Source organism: Pezoporus wallicus, unplaced genomic scaffold, assembly GCF_028554395.1.
Source record: "Pezoporus wallicus isolate ANWC-B61680 ecotype Strahan unplaced genomic scaffold, APGP_CSIRO_Pwel_v1 contig_13541, whole genome shotgun sequence".
In the NCBI taxonomy this organism is placed as follows: domain Eukaryota; kingdom Metazoa; phylum Chordata; class Aves; order Psittaciformes; family Psittacidae; genus Pezoporus; species Pezoporus wallicus.
In genome coordinates this window covers 144,604-164,085 of record NW_026636651.1, presented here as the reverse complement: position 1 = coordinate 164,085, position 19,482 = coordinate 144,604, and the positions used below count along the sequence as shown (strand labels likewise).

The window sequence follows — 19,482 nt, the reverse complement described above, 5'->3', positions numbered from 1 at the left end:
GTTGCCATTTTGCCTCTGCCACTAGAGAAGCTTGAACAGGTAGATCGCAAGTTTTGACTAGACTTGTCCTATAAGAGGTATCAGTTTGAACATCATTAGTGATTCAAGTTTATTTCCACCATCATAAGCATTTTCTGCATAGCTGAACAGACACTTTACTGGCAGGTGATAGCTACTGAACAGCTGTAGTTGTCCACTGCCACAGCCAAAATGCATATTAGTACAGTCAATTTTAAAGTTTAAAGACAGTATTTTGAAATCATTTACTTTGTGAAATTTCAATAAAAGCAATTATAACTGTGGACGAGTCGTAGCTTTGTAGCCTTAACAAGTGGTACACGGGAAAAAGCACTAGCTACAACATTTGGGTTACTGCAGTTGAAACCACCACAAAACGGTTATTCAAAGACAGTTCCTAAGTTGCAAGGGCCAGCCTTGAGCTTTAAACAAACATGGTTAGCAAATACTGTATACTAGGAGGGCATATTGCTACTACATGAGTGGATCTACATGAACATGATCACCATGTTCTGCTATGGATGTTTTATAATAAAACAATCAACTTAAGAGTTCTCTTAGGAGGAACATTATCCAGATACAGAGCAACATAAAGGTTTTTCAACAGCATTAATTACATCACTTGGGCAAGTAAAGCCATTAGATCATCTACTCATTCCTCCTCCCCTCCAAGACAGACTTACACATCAGTAGATCAATGAAATTGTTGTCTACTCCCTAATTCCTGTTTCTTAGGATCATATTTGCCTTTTTTATAAAACATGTTACACTAAATTATTGGAGTCTCATTCACTATCTAATCAAGCCAGGTCAATTTTCACAAGTGGTCAACTGAAGAAATAAGGAAGTTCAATCAGTTAAACTTTAGAACATTACATTCAGTTAAGGTAAAACAAAATTTCAAAGCTTTCAGCAACTGGCATTAACTAACAGACCAGACCAGTTTTCAAAGGAGTTGCCATTGGCAATTGTTCTACCACTCTGTTTCCTGTGGCTTTTCATGTAATTGCCACTCATTACTCTAGCACAGACCTAGAATCCAGTAGGGTTTTCTACCCTCAAGAGATGTCATAAAAGCATTCTGAAATATGAACACACATCATCTTGGCATCAGTTGGAAAAATACTGTGTTTGAATGATAAACTTCCACATCAGAAACACAGCAGCCTCCCAGCTTCTCCAGGTTAACTATGCTTTGCTTCTTCTGTCCCTATAGAACAGAAGTTCTTTTGGTTTTATCAAAAGGTTCAACATTAACATTGGATTCAACAGTGGGCTCTGAAGAGACATGAAACAACATGCGTTAATAGCAACTTTATTGTTTCACTGGTGCAAAATCATGATACTGAATAAACTTGTGTAATGTGTTTCCCCCTAAATTTACAGTAATGAAGGTTATACATATCTATATAGATTGCAATTTCTCTATTTTTATACTATTTGGAACAAAGTTATCTTGATAAATATACCCTGTGCACAGTATTGGTCCTCACTGAATGTCACAGAGCCTTAATATGCAAAATATAACTTCTGATTTTGAATGTGGTGCTTTAAAATTCTCCAAACATGCATTAATATATTCTAGTTTTTAGGGAAAAATATTACACTTAGTCTTAACTTGCATTAAAAGAAAAGCACAAGCAGAATCTGACATACAATAATCCCAAAAATCTGATGCTCTGTATAAGGATCAGACATAGTTTCAGATGAGTCACTGCCAATTTAGAACTCTAGTGCTACAGAAGCAACAGTGAAAAAACAAGAAAATTCAGAACCTAAAGAACCTTACCATGTTACATGGATTTCAAAGAAAGTTTCAGCCATGCTAACTGACAAAACCTGCAGTTGCTGGTCCAACCTTTCAAATTGTTAAGAGTACCCCACGCAAGTGTTTGAAGTGTCAGACTGAACACACAAATGTTAACTTGACATTTCTGAAAGGCTCAACCTATAAATCTACCTTACAAAGAAAAACAAATAAACCATACGGTATGTAAATGAAAAGAAGTAAGTACAGTGTGTATCCTCCTAAAGAACAAGACCTTCATAAATTGGCCCCTCGGATTCTGGTGATTCCCTCCTCAGACGCAAGTGCTCCAGTGTGTTGTGAAAGTGTTTGTTAATTTGTTCTGTTTCTTCAGTAGACTCAAGGTTTGGGAGATCTTCTCTTATCTTCTGTATCAGCTGATTCAAAACCTGAATTGTCACCTACAGGAGAACATAAACAGAAGCCATCAGCAAGACCCGCATAGAAGTGCATTGACGTTGGCTTTAACAGACTTGTGTCTAAACTGTTTGTATTTGGACAGTTCTTAGAAATATTGGCAAGGCTGCATGCAGACAAACTGCTGGAGACAGCCTTCTCTTGCTTCTCATAGGGCTACTCTGATTTCAGAACTTTGTGGAAATTGCCCCCATGCCAGCAAATGTAACGAGTTTAATCAGTCATTAATCTGATAGATTTATGACTTTTACTACAGCATTTCTCTTATTCAACATAAATTGAAAAAGCTTTAAATAAAAAACCCAGATAATCAGATTGTCTGTGTGCTCTAATATAATCTGTTTCTTGTAGAAGTCAGCCAGGATGGTCATACCAGATTTAAAGTAGTTCTTAGTCACTAAGTCACTGCCTAGGAAAGCACATTTGCCTAGCGAGTCCTGCAATACACAGAACACCACTGAATCCAAAGGCTGTTTCTACATCTGCCAAGTGTTTTGAAATTCAAGATTTTATTTTCATCTCCATCAGATACTGCATCTCCTATGCTAGAACACTACAGCAGGAAGCCAGTTCAGTTGTTGTGAAGTCAGCAAATCCCTAAAATCTCTTTAGACATTCTTTCGGAAGTACAGGGTATTCATCAACATCTGCTCTTGACCAAATAATGACACTGGGGGGGGGGGGGGGGGTGGGGGGTGGTTGATCTCTACTTGACCAAACAGCTTTTTCAAAAAGTTTACTTTTTACTGTTTACTAACAGCGAGTATATGCAACAATTATCCCAGATTGCAGATGCAGAATTTAAACAGGTACATGAGATGTCATTATCTGTTTCTCAAAACTAAAGCTTACACCAACCATATGATGCACTCAGCAGTGACCTTGAATCACTACCTGAAAGTAACGACTTTCTTTCCCTTATGGACATATTAAGTTATGTACCTGTAAAGTTAGATGAGCAAGTAGTAAAATTTCAAGTCCTAGTAAGTTTTAATCTAATAAATATTTCTGGTATCTAAGTCCCACAACATTTAAATTCATACATAGACAGAAAACGTTTGGTGTTTTCACCCATGTAAGAACGAAGCTTTATCCCAAATATTACTACCATATCCAGAATTTGCTACTCTTACTGCCAGAACTTGTGCCTCTTATAACTACAGAGCAAGCTGAAGACACATGATTTGGGGTATAAGCATGAATGAAGAGCTTAAAGAAATCCTCTTTTAAAAAGATGCAATAGAGAGAGTGCATTTCCACTCACTGCCTCATTTTCCTTTTCATAAAAGTAGATGTATCTGTTCAGAATTTCTATGAAAAGCTGGACTTGCAGAGAGGGGTCCATGCACTGATTTGCTATCTTCAGAGCCTTCTTTAGGCATTCCATCACTCTTTTTCCTCCATGAAGCTAGAAGGAAAAAAACAAAAGATTAGAAGATAAAACAACCTTAGGGAGCTCCAGTATCTCTTCCCTTGGCACATTTCCAGGTGGTCCACTACAAACAGAAAACTACACAAACTGCGCAAACAAGCTGTCATTGAAAGATTGACAGTTTAAGTCTTGTTAAATCAGGCAAAAACATGAACAGTTGTTGATAGCCCTTGATAATGAGATGAATGAACTCAATCTTGTAATATGTACACTAATGCATATTTTGAGAAACAGATTTCAAACACTGTTTTTCACAATTACAACAGTTTATGTCACCACCCCTGAAGAACACATAATTTTTTTTTTTTTTTACATTTAATTTCAATAATGCGTATCTTTAATTTGGAAGTTTAGTAGTTCACATGTAAGACATCTACAATAACAGACATGCAAAATGCAGACTCCAGTCTCCAACTCCTCTCCGAAGTTTGAATGGTACTTCCACCCTTAAAATTGAGGTGTCTCCATTTTGGTATGCATGCAGCTTGCACTGCAGTGCGATTTAGCAGCTTTATACATTAGAACACATTTCAACAAAGTCTGCATCACTAAGTGGTATATCTACTTCAAGTGCCTTCAGAAGAAAGGCAGAGCAAGGAGAAGGAAGGCAGAGGTAGGATGTGTTACACTGCTGTCCCTTTATTCTTACCTCCTCTCCGTTCTTGTCAGTATTTCGGCCAGACCAAAAGAGATGGGCACAAGTACTCACAGCCCGGCACTGGTCTGGCTTCTTAAGGAGCTTAGAGGCCGCCAATGCACACTGAGTCCTCAAAGGCTCATGGTTCTCCTCACTGAAGCACTTCATCCTCTCAAATGTCCCGATTATCAAGGTGATTGCAGCCAGCTGTGCTTTTGAATCACTAATTTCATCTTCATACAGAGAGAAGGCCTAGTCAAAGGAGAAAGCAAGACTTAATCACTGCTTTAGAACACATCAGCAAAAAACCCCAAATCACACGTGCCAGTGACAAGGCAGTAAAGTGTCCAGTTTTACATTAGTTAAAAGCTTCAGGCAGGAAAACAGATCTTTCACTGAGAGTGTCAAAATTACGTTAAGTACACAGACTGGAAATAAATCTTCCACAAAATACTTAAGTGGTCATAGTAAACAAATGTGATTCTGCATATAACCTGAAGATTGAGTTTTTCCTCATTTCAAGCATCTGTTTGAATATGGAACCTCTTAACAATAGTAGTCCCTGAAGAGCATTTGGTTCTTTGAAACACACAGAACAGTAGAGCAAAGTTGAGAGGTAGGTCAGTAACCAGAGTAGGTAAAAATCATTGGCACTGCTGCTACATGGATGAAAAGCCTTGAGAGAAAATATGAGACTAAAAATCTTACGAATCTATGAATCATCTCAAATAGAAGGCATGTAACTGCCATGCTGCTCTCATCTTCAGAATTGTGCTATAAAAGCAACCGATACTAGACAGTGAGGAAAGGCTGAGGTTATCAGCCTCAAGAAAAAGGCTGAAGTGGATTTTCATGCTAGTTTATAATTGATTTCAATACAAGGATTTTAATTAGCAAAGCCTAGCATGACAGGTGTGAACAGTGCAAATTTTAGAGAACTTTCAAAGAGGGCTTGTGGTCAGGACAACACCTGCTTGACAGCAAGAGCTGTGACAGGCTTGGAAGCAGTGAAGGAGCATTTTTACGTTGAGAGAGCTGCACTCCTCCAGTGAGCCAACTATGCGACTAGGAGGCAGTACTGCAATATACCACATATTGTCAAACTGAGTATTCAAATCAGTAGCAATGGAGGTTAATTCCACAGCAGCCTGGGAAGCAAGAATTAAGATGAGGAGTTTCTACATAGTGGCATTAGCTGTCAATCATTTCAAGATATTTTAATTACACTGAATGGTTTAGTGTTCAGGAAACCTACCCAAGCCAAATTTAAGGTAGCACAGGACAGTGAGTGTAATAGTTGGACACTCACCTGGGACATGAATTCATAGGCCACGGTTTCATGATTCTCAAAGCCAATCTCTCCTGCAGCCAGTGCTCCTTGTAGGAAGAGACGGAGAGGCAGCTCTGCCAGCTCTGCTTTGATCAGAGCACTGATGGTCTGATGAGCAAATGAGAAGATCTTCTGGCATTTCTTTTCCCATTTGTCATCCTAGAGAAGAGGAACAAGCCAAAGCTTGAAGAAGACTATTGCTACAAAGAGAATCTGAATTGTAACAAGATCTGTCAAATGCTTGTCTGTTTTCTTCTGCGTGCCACACCAGGCACTTACTGAAGCAGTACTGAGTGCCCTAGCAGTACCGTGTTGACCTCAGTGTGCATTCACAAAAGTATTTCTTCCATTTACAAAAAGTTCACACCCATTTTTCCTACCAGCTCATAGAAACCTTCCTCACAAGTAACTGCAGTTACCACACCCATGCTTAGAACATAGCTAATGAAGCTTTTGCTCAGTTAAATGGAGTAAAATTCTATTCAGTCTGGAGCATCAATAAGGAAGGGAAGATAATTTTAAAACATTAATTTTGAGGAGTGTTTTAACAAACAGCATTTTAACTTATTTCCCCACAATATATCCTCCAAATAAGGGAAAGTAATATTTTAGCTAAGTATTTCAATCAGAAAGCATTAAAGGGCCAAGATGGACCAGTGATTGTTTTAGTGTGCACTTTTGCAACTACTGTGTGAGTTAAACTACAAAGAAACACTTGATTTAGAAACATTAAAATAGCAGAGCTGCAGATTTAGAAGTTGATTAATTTCAATATCTGGATTTAAACTGGTTTCATGCCAGCACTTGCAGTGTCCCAGCTCTCTGGTCTCCCCAAATAAAAACACATCAGTCACCTTCATGAATAAACAACTAGCCAATTTCTGCTTCAGCATTCCTCAAGTGCTGAGGTAATTTAGTATGAATTGATAAAAATCCTCCATAAGTTAGAAAGCTCTTTACTTTTACCTCTAGTAAAAATCTGGCTCAAGAAAAAGCAAACAAAAACCTTAGCATTCTACATCAAGTTTTAGCACACAGACACAGCCAGACAAAATGCATTTTTAAGAAAGCCCAAAAGATGCAAGTACACAAGAGTTACCTAGAGGTCAGCTTACCACTTTGGAGTTCTCTTTGTAGCGAAAAGCAAGCTGGTATGCAGCAAAAACCAATGGTGGCAGTGTAAAACGAATACGTTGGTTCCCACCTGCACCAAAGTGCTTCCGGGCAGTGTTGAGGATCTAGAATAGAAGCACTGTAAGCTTACAGCACTCTTCAAAATGTGCGTTATTCATATCTATAACTTAGTCTGCACTCTATAGAATTAGAAAGACATGGTGGCAGCATCAGACAGTATTTTGGGAGGACTAGATACAAGTTGCTTTACTTGAATTAAATGTGTGCAGTCTGTATCATCTCCACAAACTTTTGTTGTACTATACTTATTGCAGATACATTTCAGACTGTGCAGGAAGATGGAAGTTGCCTGAGCTTAATCCAGCTTAATGACACCAGATACATTCTGTCCTCAACGCAATGGAAGCTACAAAAGGACTATTTTTCCCTACAGTAGCCTGTAAGAACATAAAAAAGTAAGAAGCCAAGTTTCATGAAACTGAACACACAAGTCCGTAAGGCATCTCATACTCTGAGAGAGACTATAGCACTACATTCTGATAGCCACAACTGCAACTGTTGCCACTTCCCCCTGCTTTTACGTTTTCATTATGCTCATTAATGCTGCTTTTATTGCATTTCTCAGTTTTAAGCACAAGCTGCACATACAACATGAACATGATACTCTGCCTTTTGCCCTTGCTCTCAATGAGTGGAGAGAGACTAATGAGCTCTCCTTGTTTGTACTCTTAGCTTCTCCGCTTCCCCTTATTTTGGGATTATTTCTATCCATTGATACAATCAGTCATGTATTCTCACAACCAGAATTCTTGGTAATAGCAAGAATCTCAGATATTGGAAATCATTCAATTCATTCAAGGCTAGCTAAACATTAAAATAACCTGACTCCCTTTCAAAGGGCACAACTCAAGATGTACCATATTTCACACTAAAACTTCAGAAACCAAATTTCAGGTAATTTCTACTAGAGATCAGAGTTTAAAAGCGAGATTTATTTTGTGTCAGAACAATGATGGCTAGGTTACTACAGCCAGGTTTTATTACCTTGCTGTCTAGTCACGGCAGTCCATTACCACTTTGAAACAAGCACTAGAAGTGAAGCTCAGTGTCCAACCCTACATACATTTCTAGGTTACCTGAATTGTAGTTACTAGAATTCATGTAAACAACATGAGTAAACAGAAATCTGTCATCACCCATTACTCACTTTATTAGACACTTTGGCTTGTAGTGCACTAAGGTGAATGAATTTGCATTTCAGACCTCTTCCATACAGAACACATAATTTAAAGTGAAATACTGTGAAAGAGTTATGAAAATCCCATAGTCCTGGATTTTTTCCTACTGTTCCTGTAATGCAGGAAAATCTGATACAAGCATTTGTGATGCTTATCCAAAAGTACAAACTAATACAGTTGCATCAAAACTGCCACCTTATGCTTTTAAGTCCTTATCTGCTTTTTCCAAATACAAACCATTTCATACTAGCATTAAACATGTCATACAATGTTCTCTACCAAATATGTAGCACCAGAGTAGTGATGCCCCAGTACTCTGTGATGTCCCAGCTACACACTGATGTCCCAGACACTACAGTGATGTCCCAGCTACACTGAAGTCTTGTACAGCAAATAAAGGAAGAACTGACAATTCAGGGAACACAAGCATTTCGAAGCACTGATGGCCATACCAGATACTGTTGGTCAGGGTCATCTGAACGCAAGAGATGAATAAATCTCCCCACAAGACTCTGCTCATCAGCAAAGTCTTCAGGGTCGGGATCTTCAGCAGGCTGATCTGGTTGATCCTGGATCAGTGTGGATACCAAATTCATGATAGCATCAACCTGTTAAAGGCAATAATAGCTCTGTTTAAACCAAAGCAGCCTATAAGCATAAGTTGAAGTGAACTGGTGGCATCTTCACAGCCATTCACAGAGCTGATGAAGCATGAGCAAAGTCTGAGTTGGTGATGCTTTAGAAGGTATTAGCCTTACTCCCTGAAGTACAGTCCCTCCTAGCACAAGTGGGACAGCATAGCAGCACAGAGGAAATTCAGATCCCAAAAGTACTATCCAGTCTTCCTCAGGTAATTTTAAGGGGGTTCAGGGTCTTCATTCAAACTTAACAGAAACAGTCTCTAGGATGAGGTTAGGTAAGATGTGCAAAGACAAGATACTTAAGAACATGGGTGGACGAATTATCATGTGGGATAAAGCTCTGCTACTAAGATGGGAAGACAGAGGTACGCCCACTAGGAAACAAAGCATGTCTTGCATGAAGTCTATGATTCTAAGTCACTCAGTATTTGTTTTCATATCATCAAACAGCAGTTCAAATTAACTTATGTCATACCTGTTCTTGGGATACAATTTCTGTGTTATAATCCAATACATTGCTAAGCACGTAACAACTCATGCTCTTCCTGGACTCATAATCAAAATATTCAAAGAGTGGGTGAAAATGTTTTAGTTTCAGAACTGTCAGGATGTTGTTGTAAGTATCAACAGGGATTTTCAAAAGTCTAGTCAGCTCCTTTGAAACAGCACTGCTTGTTGCAATACTAAAAAAAAACATGCAAAACATAAAATTAATTAATAGTTCACACATGCAGACAGATTTAAAGTCTGTTTCAAGACCAATTCTGATGTATAGCACAACATCTAAGCAACTTGCTGATACAGAGAAAGGAAAAGGTATCAAACCAACTTTTATCTTGCTCTTTAGGATGTACAGTGGAAAATGCACGGTTTAAGTTGCTGATGGCAGAAGCAGAGATTGTGGCTGTAAATTCAGCAAGGGGAGAACTCAACTGCTGTAAGGAATGAACAGATAACGACTACACACTGCTTGGCATACACATTGTGTACTGTAGAGTGGCACAGTAGGATTTATGCACACGTGAGCAAGTCCTGGTGAGTCAGCAGTGTATCATGATCCTTTATAGCTTGAAGAAAGGTGCTAATTTTACACATCAAAGCATGTTTGCTATTTTGCTAAATATGAAATGCAGAAGTCAAGATTTTGAAGTATTAATCACCACACCAAAGAGAATGCAGGAGATATTTACTTACTGTTCTAGATTAAGTTTGTTGAATATTTCCACGGTTGTCTCCAACACCTTATCAACATAGTCAACACGGTCTGGGTAGCATTTCATAGCCAAGTTAATGAGAGAAACTTGCAAAGACACCACATCCTCTGAGGGCATGTCCTGACGAGACTGAAATTTAAGACAGCACTGAGTGGATTAAAAAAAAGCACATAGCTTGCAAAACCATCCCAAAACTGCATGCAAGAACACCCAACATACCTGTATAACAGTAGCCACCTGCTGTGAAAATATGTCAAACAGTTTGATATCTGCTGGGATACCAGGTCCATCTTCACGATGTGCAAATAAAGCTAACCTGGTAACACATAAAGAAAAGCAGCTGGTCAGCAAAGTCTTTCAACTTCTCAGATGCAGGCGAGAAAGAGATACTGACAGGCAAAGCAAGTCTTTTGGTGTATTTGCAAGCTCTATTACAAGAAAAAAGAAAATTAATGGAAGTCAGAAATCTCAAGAGCAACTGAGCCTGGTAAATATCAGTCCTGGAAAAAGTGTGTTAACAGAGATGGCGAGCTGAAGAAAGAGCAAGAAGGATGTTTCATTATCCCATGTTTTTCAGCTAGGAGCAAATATTCTGTTCTAGTAGAGAAAGAAATATTCTACTCAGATGATGGAAGAGCAAATATCCTGCATCTATTCAGTGATATTACTGAAGTCAGATATCCAGTAGCATTCTCTGCTAAACAGTCTCTAGAGGAAAAACAGAAGAAATATGCTGACTTAACTATGCTTTGTCTCCAAAGACAGATCAACATGTTTGGTACTTCTGATGTTTGCAAAGAGCAAACTACAACGCAAATTTGAAGTGGAGAAGAATACTTTTTTTTTTTTTTTTTTGGAGGGGGGGAGAACCAAAGCAAGAGATCACTATCCAGCACGCATCCAAAGGATGCTGTAGACCTGTCTCTATCTGTAATAAGAGAAAGTCACTCCAACCACCGTTTCTGCAAAAATCAGACACAACATAAGAAACACTACAGGAAGGCAAGCAACTTACCAAGGCTGCAACATAAAAAAAGCTCAGCATTGCTATCTTTACTTTCTAATTGCCAAGGGATTATTCTATACTGAATTAAAGAAAGACCAACATACTAAATACAAAAGTATTTAGGAAAACGCACCTGATTAAAATTTTTAAGTTATTAAACTTTAATTTTGAATGAACTTTGGGTCTGAAACAAAAAGGCAGGTAAGAAAAGGCTGAGGTACCAAGAAACTTCACTGCCAGTTAAAAACAGACATTGAACTACTACTGTATTTCATTAGGGTGGTAACAAGAAGACTTTCTAAAGCTAGGAACAATCACTGCTTTTTCTCAAAGGGACAAGGCAGCTTTTCTTGGCAACAGTTCAGAAGTTAAGGCCAGCACGCTACAAAGTATGATAAATTGCAGGCAGACAGCAGCATAATTAAAAGCTGTGAATGGCTGAGTAAGGCAAGAAAGATCCCAAAGCAGCAAGGCTATTTGCAGAAAGATTGCATAACAGGAAAGCCCCATGGGAATAGGGACTACAGCTTCACAAGCTTCCTCAGCAGTCACAGATGTTCAATTATCCTATACCAGCTGAAATAAAGATGAGAAATGACAACAGGCACTACCTCTATGGGGCAGATTCGCACCTTAACTACACAATACTGAAACACACAACAATTGCTCCTAACAACTCCAATCTAAACACAAGAGCATCTTCCCTACATGCATGGGACAGATCCATCCCCCAATACCTGCAGTAACACTACAGTCAGAAGCACAACTTGCCATAGTACAAAGATGATGAACATCACACCACCATACTTTTACCTTGTCCTGTAGCCAAATGAGAAAGCTCTGGAAGACACTATTAGTGCCCCAACAAAACACAGTAGTGGTAAGTCTAGGAGGACAGCAGGCTCAGTCTTAAGTCAGTTGCTTGCTGTTGTTTTTAATAGTGAAAACTTACTGTGGAGGTAATACCAAAGCTGTTTAAGTCCTCTAAGTAGACATGACTGCAAAGCTACTTGAGAAAAACCTTGCAAGAATCACATTGCTATGCACTAATGTTAAGTAAGAAGCTAGCAAAAGGTTGTGACCCCTGCTGAAAGCAGTCACAAGACAGTTTCAGAAATTACACTGTTACAGGCAATGCCTTTGCGATTTGGAGGTTTTGTGTTGGTTTTTTTTTTGTTGTGTTTTTTTTTTTTTAAAAAGCTAACTAAATTGAGAAAACCCTCACAAAATCACAGCTGCAAAGTGTAGAAAACCAATGAATTCCTGTGAACATCTCTGGATGAAGGCAGAACTGCTTCTCTGCCAAGTGCACAAATACTGAAAGATACTCCAGTAAGACTGAAGTCCTTAACAAATAGATCTGATGTAACCTTAAGAAAACAAACTACAGATTTGTTTTTACTATAAGATCCTAAGTTATACCATTCATGCTTAATATATACCTGTTCCATCTTCAGACATTAGATAAGACAAAGAAACAAAACCACAACTATACTCATTGTTGAATTCCAGTAGGACTCAAGATCCCTATAGCAACTGAAGTCCATATATTGGTACTTGGACCAAATACACAAAGGAACATACACTTGTGTGCAAACGCCAGGAGAAAGCTTTTCTGAGGCTTCAAAAAGCCAGGAAAGTGCACTTCCTTTCCACACTACGAAAGTACAGGCATTCACTGATAATTTGTATTGCTTCCTTTCAGGATACAGATCAAAACTTCAGTTTGACCTTAAAGGTCTTTTCCAAACTAAATGATTCTGTGATTCCTCCCCCATATCTGAATTCAGTGCAAGCAGTCTTAAGCTGTACCTCCACAAGAAAAACACTTCTGGGAGAACAGGCAGGAAGTTAGTGGTAAACTAAGAAATTAAGAATGTAGTTCCATTTCCTACTAGCTCTTTTATGAAGAGGTGTTATGTTATGCTCTTATCAAAACTGCAAGGTAAAGTATCCTTGATATGTGATTTAGCCATGAGGATTTTCAGGGTTTCAAGAGATACTTATGATCGATATGGCTGTCAAAGCAGAACACTGCTACCACTTCAGCTCAGAAACATGAAATTGGTTGATACTAAATGGGTTGTTTTCTGACTTAATCTGTTTACAAGTTTTAATCAGTCCTTAAAGCAGGTTTCGTTGGAAGCTGTAAAAGCAGAGTCCAGAGGGCAGAAGCTACGTTATTCACAGCCTTAATTACAGCTGATGGAAATACACAGAAACAGTGAAGTTACATGATACCAAAAATGGAAAATTTTCAAATGCTGGAAGAATTATCATCTCCTTGTGCACAACACAAACTTAATTTTGAGGCAGTTTCCACCCCCATGGTCACTCACCTGTCAATTAAAGCAATAATTATATTTTTCACATTCACATTTTGGTGCAGCTCAGCACAGGCTCTGAGAAATGGGTTCAGGGTTTGAAGGTGAAATTCATCTGGGAAAACCTAGTTTTAGATCAACAGTCATCATTAGTTACCAAAAAAATACATCAAATTAAATTCGCCAATTGTTACACAGCAGTAAAATGCAACAGAGTAATTCTAAGGCAGACAGCCACACAGTAAATATGGACTGGCCTACCAGTGCTTTAGAGCTCCCCAAGCTGACCATGACTGGGTAAATGCATGAAGCAAGAGGTGCAAGACAAACAGGTTACTTGAGGGACCAGCTATCTATTATAATTCATACTGCAGGCACTGCAGCTCAGATGTTTACAAGCTTCTGCAGCAGAAGGAGCACAAAATCAATTCATTTCCACTTTGCTCATCTGTTAAAAAATACGGGATAAGGCACTAGGTAAGAGTAAGAATGATGAAGTTTTCCATTTCATGAGAAGAGGTGAAAGCCTGAATCTGACTAAAAATAAAGGAATAAGTGTCCCTGTGTCCCATCACTGAAATTGAATTTAAGCAGCTCACCTGTATGATACACTCCATGAGGTACTCCTGAGCTAAAGCATCTCTACAGTTTACAACTTGCTCCAATATTCCAGAAAGAACAATCTGGAATAGGAGAAAGAGTTTTGCAGTGATTTGACAATTACTTTCTAAGTTTATATTCAGACTTGCACATTTAATCCAAGCAGACCAGTACTTCTAACATTTCTCAAATTTTTCCTTACTTTCTGATAAAAAGTCCCAGTTTTCAGCAATTCCATCCTTCAGAAGAAAAAAAAAAAATATATCTCCTGGTCTCAGATATCTGTCCCTTTCATACATGGTACAATCTGCAAACTGATTTAGAATATCAGAGCTACTAGCTTTGCTGGCACATACTACTACTCGGTCTCAGCAGCACTGCTTAAAAATATTTTTTTAGAAGCTATATGGTAGAACTTTCAAAGGACAAACTTCTAAATAATGTATTTGCTTGACTATCATTTCATGCAGTAACAGTTCTCTTGAATGCTTTGGGAAGCATAGCTTTGTTTAAGTAGTAAAGTCTACCACAGAACTTTGTATGCGATACACATCCCTTCAAATCAACTCATTCGATAAGTAAAATGGGAATTAAGAAGGAAAGTTTTAAAACTTCTTATCAACATTACACACAAACTTAAATGAAAAATGCATGAGTCATCCTCAGCCTCACAACACGTTAACACATCTTTATTAGCCTTCAGAACTTTTACTCAGGTGAAGAGTTTGAGAAGCACCAGGATTACTGAACTTTCAGCATAGCCGTAACACTTCAAGCTGCCTATCTGAAAGTCCAAACTGGTTTCATTTGGAAAAAGTAAAAAAAGTCAAAAAGCAAGGACAGACATCCTACCTGCTTGTATCGCTCCACATTGACACCTTCCAACTGACTGAGGCGAACCAGGTTTGTTCCCACTAGGATCCTGAGTTCCTGCCTTTCTCGCTCCCTTTTCTCTCTGTCCCGACTATGGCCCTGGTGTTGCATTCTCACCCAAAGTTTGTTCATTTCAGCAAAGTTCAGCAGCACAAAATCCATTGAATCACTAATGTCTCCAGTGGTTTCTTCACTGCAATTGAGGACAGGTTAGGAAAAGGAAGTGTGTCAGAGGTATTCATCCCTCCCATCTGGTGAACATCCCATTTCAAGCAGGTAAGAGGGTACAGAAGTGTATAGTGGGCTTGTAAGAAAGTTTCATACCCTCTCTTGTGAGAAACCTTAGTTCTGAAAGAGAATTCTGTTCAGTTTAAGCCCAGGCAGTAACTCAGAACCATGCAGCCACTTGCTCACTCCCCCTCTACTTCCCTCCCCACCAGCTCCAAAAGGAATGGCGAAGAGAACTGACAGAATGCAAATTCCACAGGTTGAGATAAGAACAGTCCAGTAACTAAGGTATAACACAAACCACTACTGCTACCGCCAATAATAATAATGATAAGGGGAATAACAAGGGGAGAGAATACAAAACTAAAAGGGGAAAACAGTAAGTGATGCACAATGCAATTGCTCACCACCTGCTAAACAATCCTGAGCCCAACCTGAGCAGTGATCTGGGCCTCCTGAGTAGCTCCCCCCAGTTTCTATACTGGGCATGACCTGCTGTGGTATGGAATACCCCTTTGGCTACTTTGGGTCACCTGTCCTGTCTCTGCTTCCTCCCAGCTTCTCATGCCCCTCCTCACTGGCAGAGCATGAGACTGAAAAGTCTTGATCAGAGTAAGCAACACTTAACAACTAAAAACACTGGTGTGCTCTCAGTATTGTTCTCAGACTAGAGCTGAAAACACAGCACTACACCAGCTACTAGGAAGGAGAAAAATAACTGCTACAGCTAAACACAGGTTCATACCCTGTGTTGTGAGAAACCTTAAATCTGAAAGAGAATTCTTATGTTTATGTTTAAAACAATTTTTTAAAAATTCTTCCCTGTGAGGGTGCTGAGGCCCTGGCACAGGGTGCCCAGAGAAGCTGTGGCTGCCCCATCCCTGGAGTATTCAAGGCCAGCTTGGACATAGGGGCTTGGAGCAAGCTGCTCTAGTGGGAGGTGTCTCTGCCCATGGCAGGGGACTGGAACTGGATGAGCTTTAGGGTCCCTTCCCATCCAAATCAGTCTGGAATTCTATGATCTTACTCTGCTTGCTCGCCTTCATCTGGTAAGATATTCCTGGTACACTGCAGGAGATAGTTCCTAAGAAAGAGGCCTCTAAGAGGATGCTGTACTCCACGGCACATCTCCACCAGGTCTTTCAAAATATCTTTCCTGGACTGTGGAAATGACTTGACATAGACAACACCCACTGTTATCAGGAGATATCTGCAAAAGGCACAGAATCAAACAATAAATTATAAATAACAACATACTTAAAGGTAACAGTTCCTTTCTTCCCTCCTGGCAGTATTACCAAAGCACAGAAAGCAATACAACATCATCTAGGTCCCATAATTTTGCACATTAAATTAGCTTTCAACTCCTGTTTTCCTCTTCCAGAGAGCACAGAAAGTCTGAATAGCCACCTGGCCTCATCACAACACTTCATACATTGAATCTTTAAATGCTTAGCATACATCAAGTTCTGAATGCTCTCAGATTAGCTTGTCTATACTTCCAGCACCCCACTAAACTGGAAAACATCTCCAACACATATAGATAAGTAATCTGTTATGGTGAAGCAGTTAAGCCTCTTTCACACTTTAGTCTAGCAGGAGAGGTGCTATGCTCTTCAGAAATCCCCAGGCCTGTACTCATTCTTTCAGCATCTCTTTATTAAGTGAAAGGTAGAAGGGACATGCAAGACACAAAGGACTCATGCTTCAGTGTACTGGAGTCCCCTTCGCTTAAGAGAAAAAACATTCAGGACTTTCACACATTCTGTTTAGAGGCCTCAAGCCTCTGACACCTCTGTCTCCTGCATGGATGTGCACAGAACCTTCATGAAAGCACCAGAAATGGTCATGAGGGATAGTAAGAGTCAATATCAAGCAGGCAAGAAGACAACTCAAATGATTATGCAGAGGGGTAAAGACATCATGGTAGTGATTAGCCAAACTCCAGAAACTGCATGAGGATGCAGCCTTGTTATCTCCAAAGCCTCTTCCTGGCATGAACATAATGTCAGGAGTTAATAAAACTGCATTACCAAACAAAATCCGAGTCCTAAGTCTGACTATCTAGATCTACTCCAGCCCAGTGGTAATATATTTAAAGATAAGCCTTCCAATATCATCTCTAGCATGCTAACACCAAAAGCACATATTCAGAACCACAAAGCTTTTTAAAATTAAGTCACAGAAATTTTTGGCTTCCTTCTCACATTTCTTACCCTCCAAGAAACAAACAGTTATGAAGCACCTGCTCTGTGTGAGAATCTAAGACTTGGATCCTCAGGTACAAGTTCATTAACAGATAATTGAAAATGTTAATAAATGTGTAATCAATCTTAGTGATCAGAAAGTGGTACTTTTGTGGTACTAATCTTCCATTAGTACTGTGGTACTCATCTTCCACTGACCAGCTCTTTACTCAAAAGCCAACTTTTTTCCAGTATCAATGTGCTTCCATCTTGGTCATGTGCAAAACAACACACCAGCAGGAAGAACTGACCTTCTAAAGCTGCGCTCCTGGCCTAAATCTCAGAAGTCTCACAGCAATCCTCTCTTAAGATATGCAGAAATACTGCTCACCATTGCAAACAGAGTCAATCATTATCTGCACCGAGAGTCCGACCACTACTGACTACTTTTAACACACGGTAACATATACACACTTACAGTCTTGGAATAATATTTCCAGCGTACTGTACTAGCTCATAAAGGTCTGCCACTTTCCTTCCTTTGGCAAATTCATCTGTCAGGTAGACTTCCAAGTAGTGCAGCTCATCAGAAATTGCCATGTCTTTCTCATAGTTAAGGATTTTAATTTAAAATATCTACAACAGATTTACACACTAATGTGCTCATTCACACCAAAAAGGAAAGATGCTGTACCAAGTACAACCATGCCCAAGTAGGCAGTACTTCTGAAACAATAATTACTATTGGGATAAACATGCAGAACTAACCCCAAGCCTTCAACTGTCAGTTTTAGCATATTAGAAAAGGGAAAAAAACCCTAAGTCAAAAGAGCAAGCAAATGAATGTGACTGAATAGAGTATCTAGAGTAACTGCATACTATGTCTTTAGAAGAACATCATCCATCCATATTCACATTCTGTTCCTAAGTCACATAAATTTCTTCAGATACCACAGTATGCACAAGTAAACACACTGAGGTACTACATGTGATTAGAAGCTAATAATATAATGAAGGGCAAAAAATAAGTTGGTTTTACAGATTTTTGGGGTAGCATAGTGCAAGCAGAGTTGTTTTACAGAGCTGATATTTTTTATGGAACTAGACTACTGAAAGCTCCCAAAAGAAGACAGAAAATATATGGAAGACTTATACCAAAGGGAAAAGACAAATTTACACAGTGAGCAAATACGTGTATCTTCTCCTACAATATATTCAGGTAACTAAATACTGAGGAAAAAAAGTGCTAGTAAATATGAGATAGACAAGCTCCATTGTACCAAAAAAGCAGATGAACATTTCACTCAGCACTTCAACTATTTATTTCCTTTTCAAAGGATACAGAGCTCATAATAGCTCTTTGGAGATAACATAGAAGTCCGCAGCTCACCAAGCATGTTGGAAGCATGTTTCAGAGCATCCATGAGCTTGTTTTTGTCCTGTAGAAGAAGAAAGAGAGAATACTCTGTAAGAAATACTAGGCAACCACAGTATTTTAGAAAGCTACACTTTCAGCCTTTTAAAAAAGCAGATGGAGGATACATGCTGCCAGCAGACCACTGTTAAGAATTCTTCTTTTCCTACTTCTTGCTCAACACCATCACCCTACTGAAAGCCACAGTTTATTAGGCTTCATATAACTTAGACTTATGATGCATTTAATCACCTGGCACCACATGATATAAGGCAAACTTCTAATCTACCACCTATATATACTTGGGTTACTTCTCTTCACAGTACTGGAGATTAGTATTGATTTACTGGTTTACTCCAAGCAGACAAGAAGCTTCATTGCATTTTAAAATCACACTCTTACCAAGCATCTCTTCATCTGGAAAGACTGCACCTTCACAGCCTGTATGGCTTCATCCAGGAGTTTTTCCTGTTCATCCTGAGGAGATTGCTGTGTTATTGGCTGGAAGGAAACAAAAAACAACCAACAATAAAACAAACAAAACCAAACAGAACTCAGTAATTTTCATGAAGCTGTTTATGACTTGATTCAAACCAGATTCCTGCAGTTTAGAATACAGTGCAAGTGACACTGCAGTGTAACCACTCAAGAGTTATCAAACAGCTGTGTGATATGTAAGTGAGAGATCTCCCAGGACTTCACAAAAACCTCAGGTCAGGGGTGAGACTGGTTATGAGTAGCCTGTGAACACCATTGCTTCTTGGAGTCCACAGCCAAGAGGAGAGAACAGGGTCAACTTTTCCCTTCTAACATTTAGAGGTCAGGAATCCAGTGCAAGATCTGACAAGAAAAATCTTCAAGAGAATGCAGACATCACTATGTTGAGAGGAAGCACTGTTACTTCTTTACACAGAGTTTCAAAGCGAAGCCCAGACTGCACACATTGCAAGTGCGCAGATGCTTTCCTGTACTCACAATTCTCA

General features: G+C 39.1%; 1 protein-coding gene across 1 annotated transcript; it reads right to left on the bottom strand.

The window, feature by feature from the left end:
- Positions 1 to 1,317: 1,317 nt before the first annotated feature.
- Positions 1,318 to 19,057, bottom strand: VPS35 (VPS35 retromer complex component). The gene is made up of 16 exons (XM_057401109.1): positions 18,902 to 19,057; positions 18,428 to 18,524; positions 17,564 to 17,687; positions 15,927 to 16,109; positions 14,651 to 14,864; positions 13,798 to 13,881; positions 13,214 to 13,323; positions 10,088 to 10,184; positions 9,849 to 9,997; positions 9,130 to 9,337; positions 8,466 to 8,621; positions 6,757 to 6,879; positions 5,621 to 5,800; positions 4,324 to 4,563; positions 3,507 to 3,650; positions 1,318 to 2,226 (listed from the first exon to the last, which is right to left on the bottom strand). Exons 1-16 carry the CDS (start codon positions 18,914 to 18,916, stop codon positions 2,047 to 2,049), a joined length of 2,304 nt encoding a protein of 767 aa, XP_057257092.1. The 5' UTR covers positions 18,917 to 19,057; the 3' UTR covers positions 1,318 to 2,046.
- Positions 19,058 to 19,482: the final 425 nt, after the last annotated feature.

What these genes read in the sequence shown, in the direction of transcription:
- VPS35 (XM_057401109.1), bottom strand. An exon ending in CCTATGAATTCATGTCCCAG is followed by an intron (nt 4,564 to 5,620) that starts GTGAGTGTCCAA and finishes TCCTTTGACTAG; the next exon opens with GCCTTCTCTCTGTATGAAGA. An exon ending in ATGAAAAGGAAAATGAGGCA is followed by an intron (nt 2,227 to 3,506) that starts GTGAGTGGAAAT and finishes GTTCTCCTGTAG; the next exon opens with GTGACAATTCAGGTTTTGAA.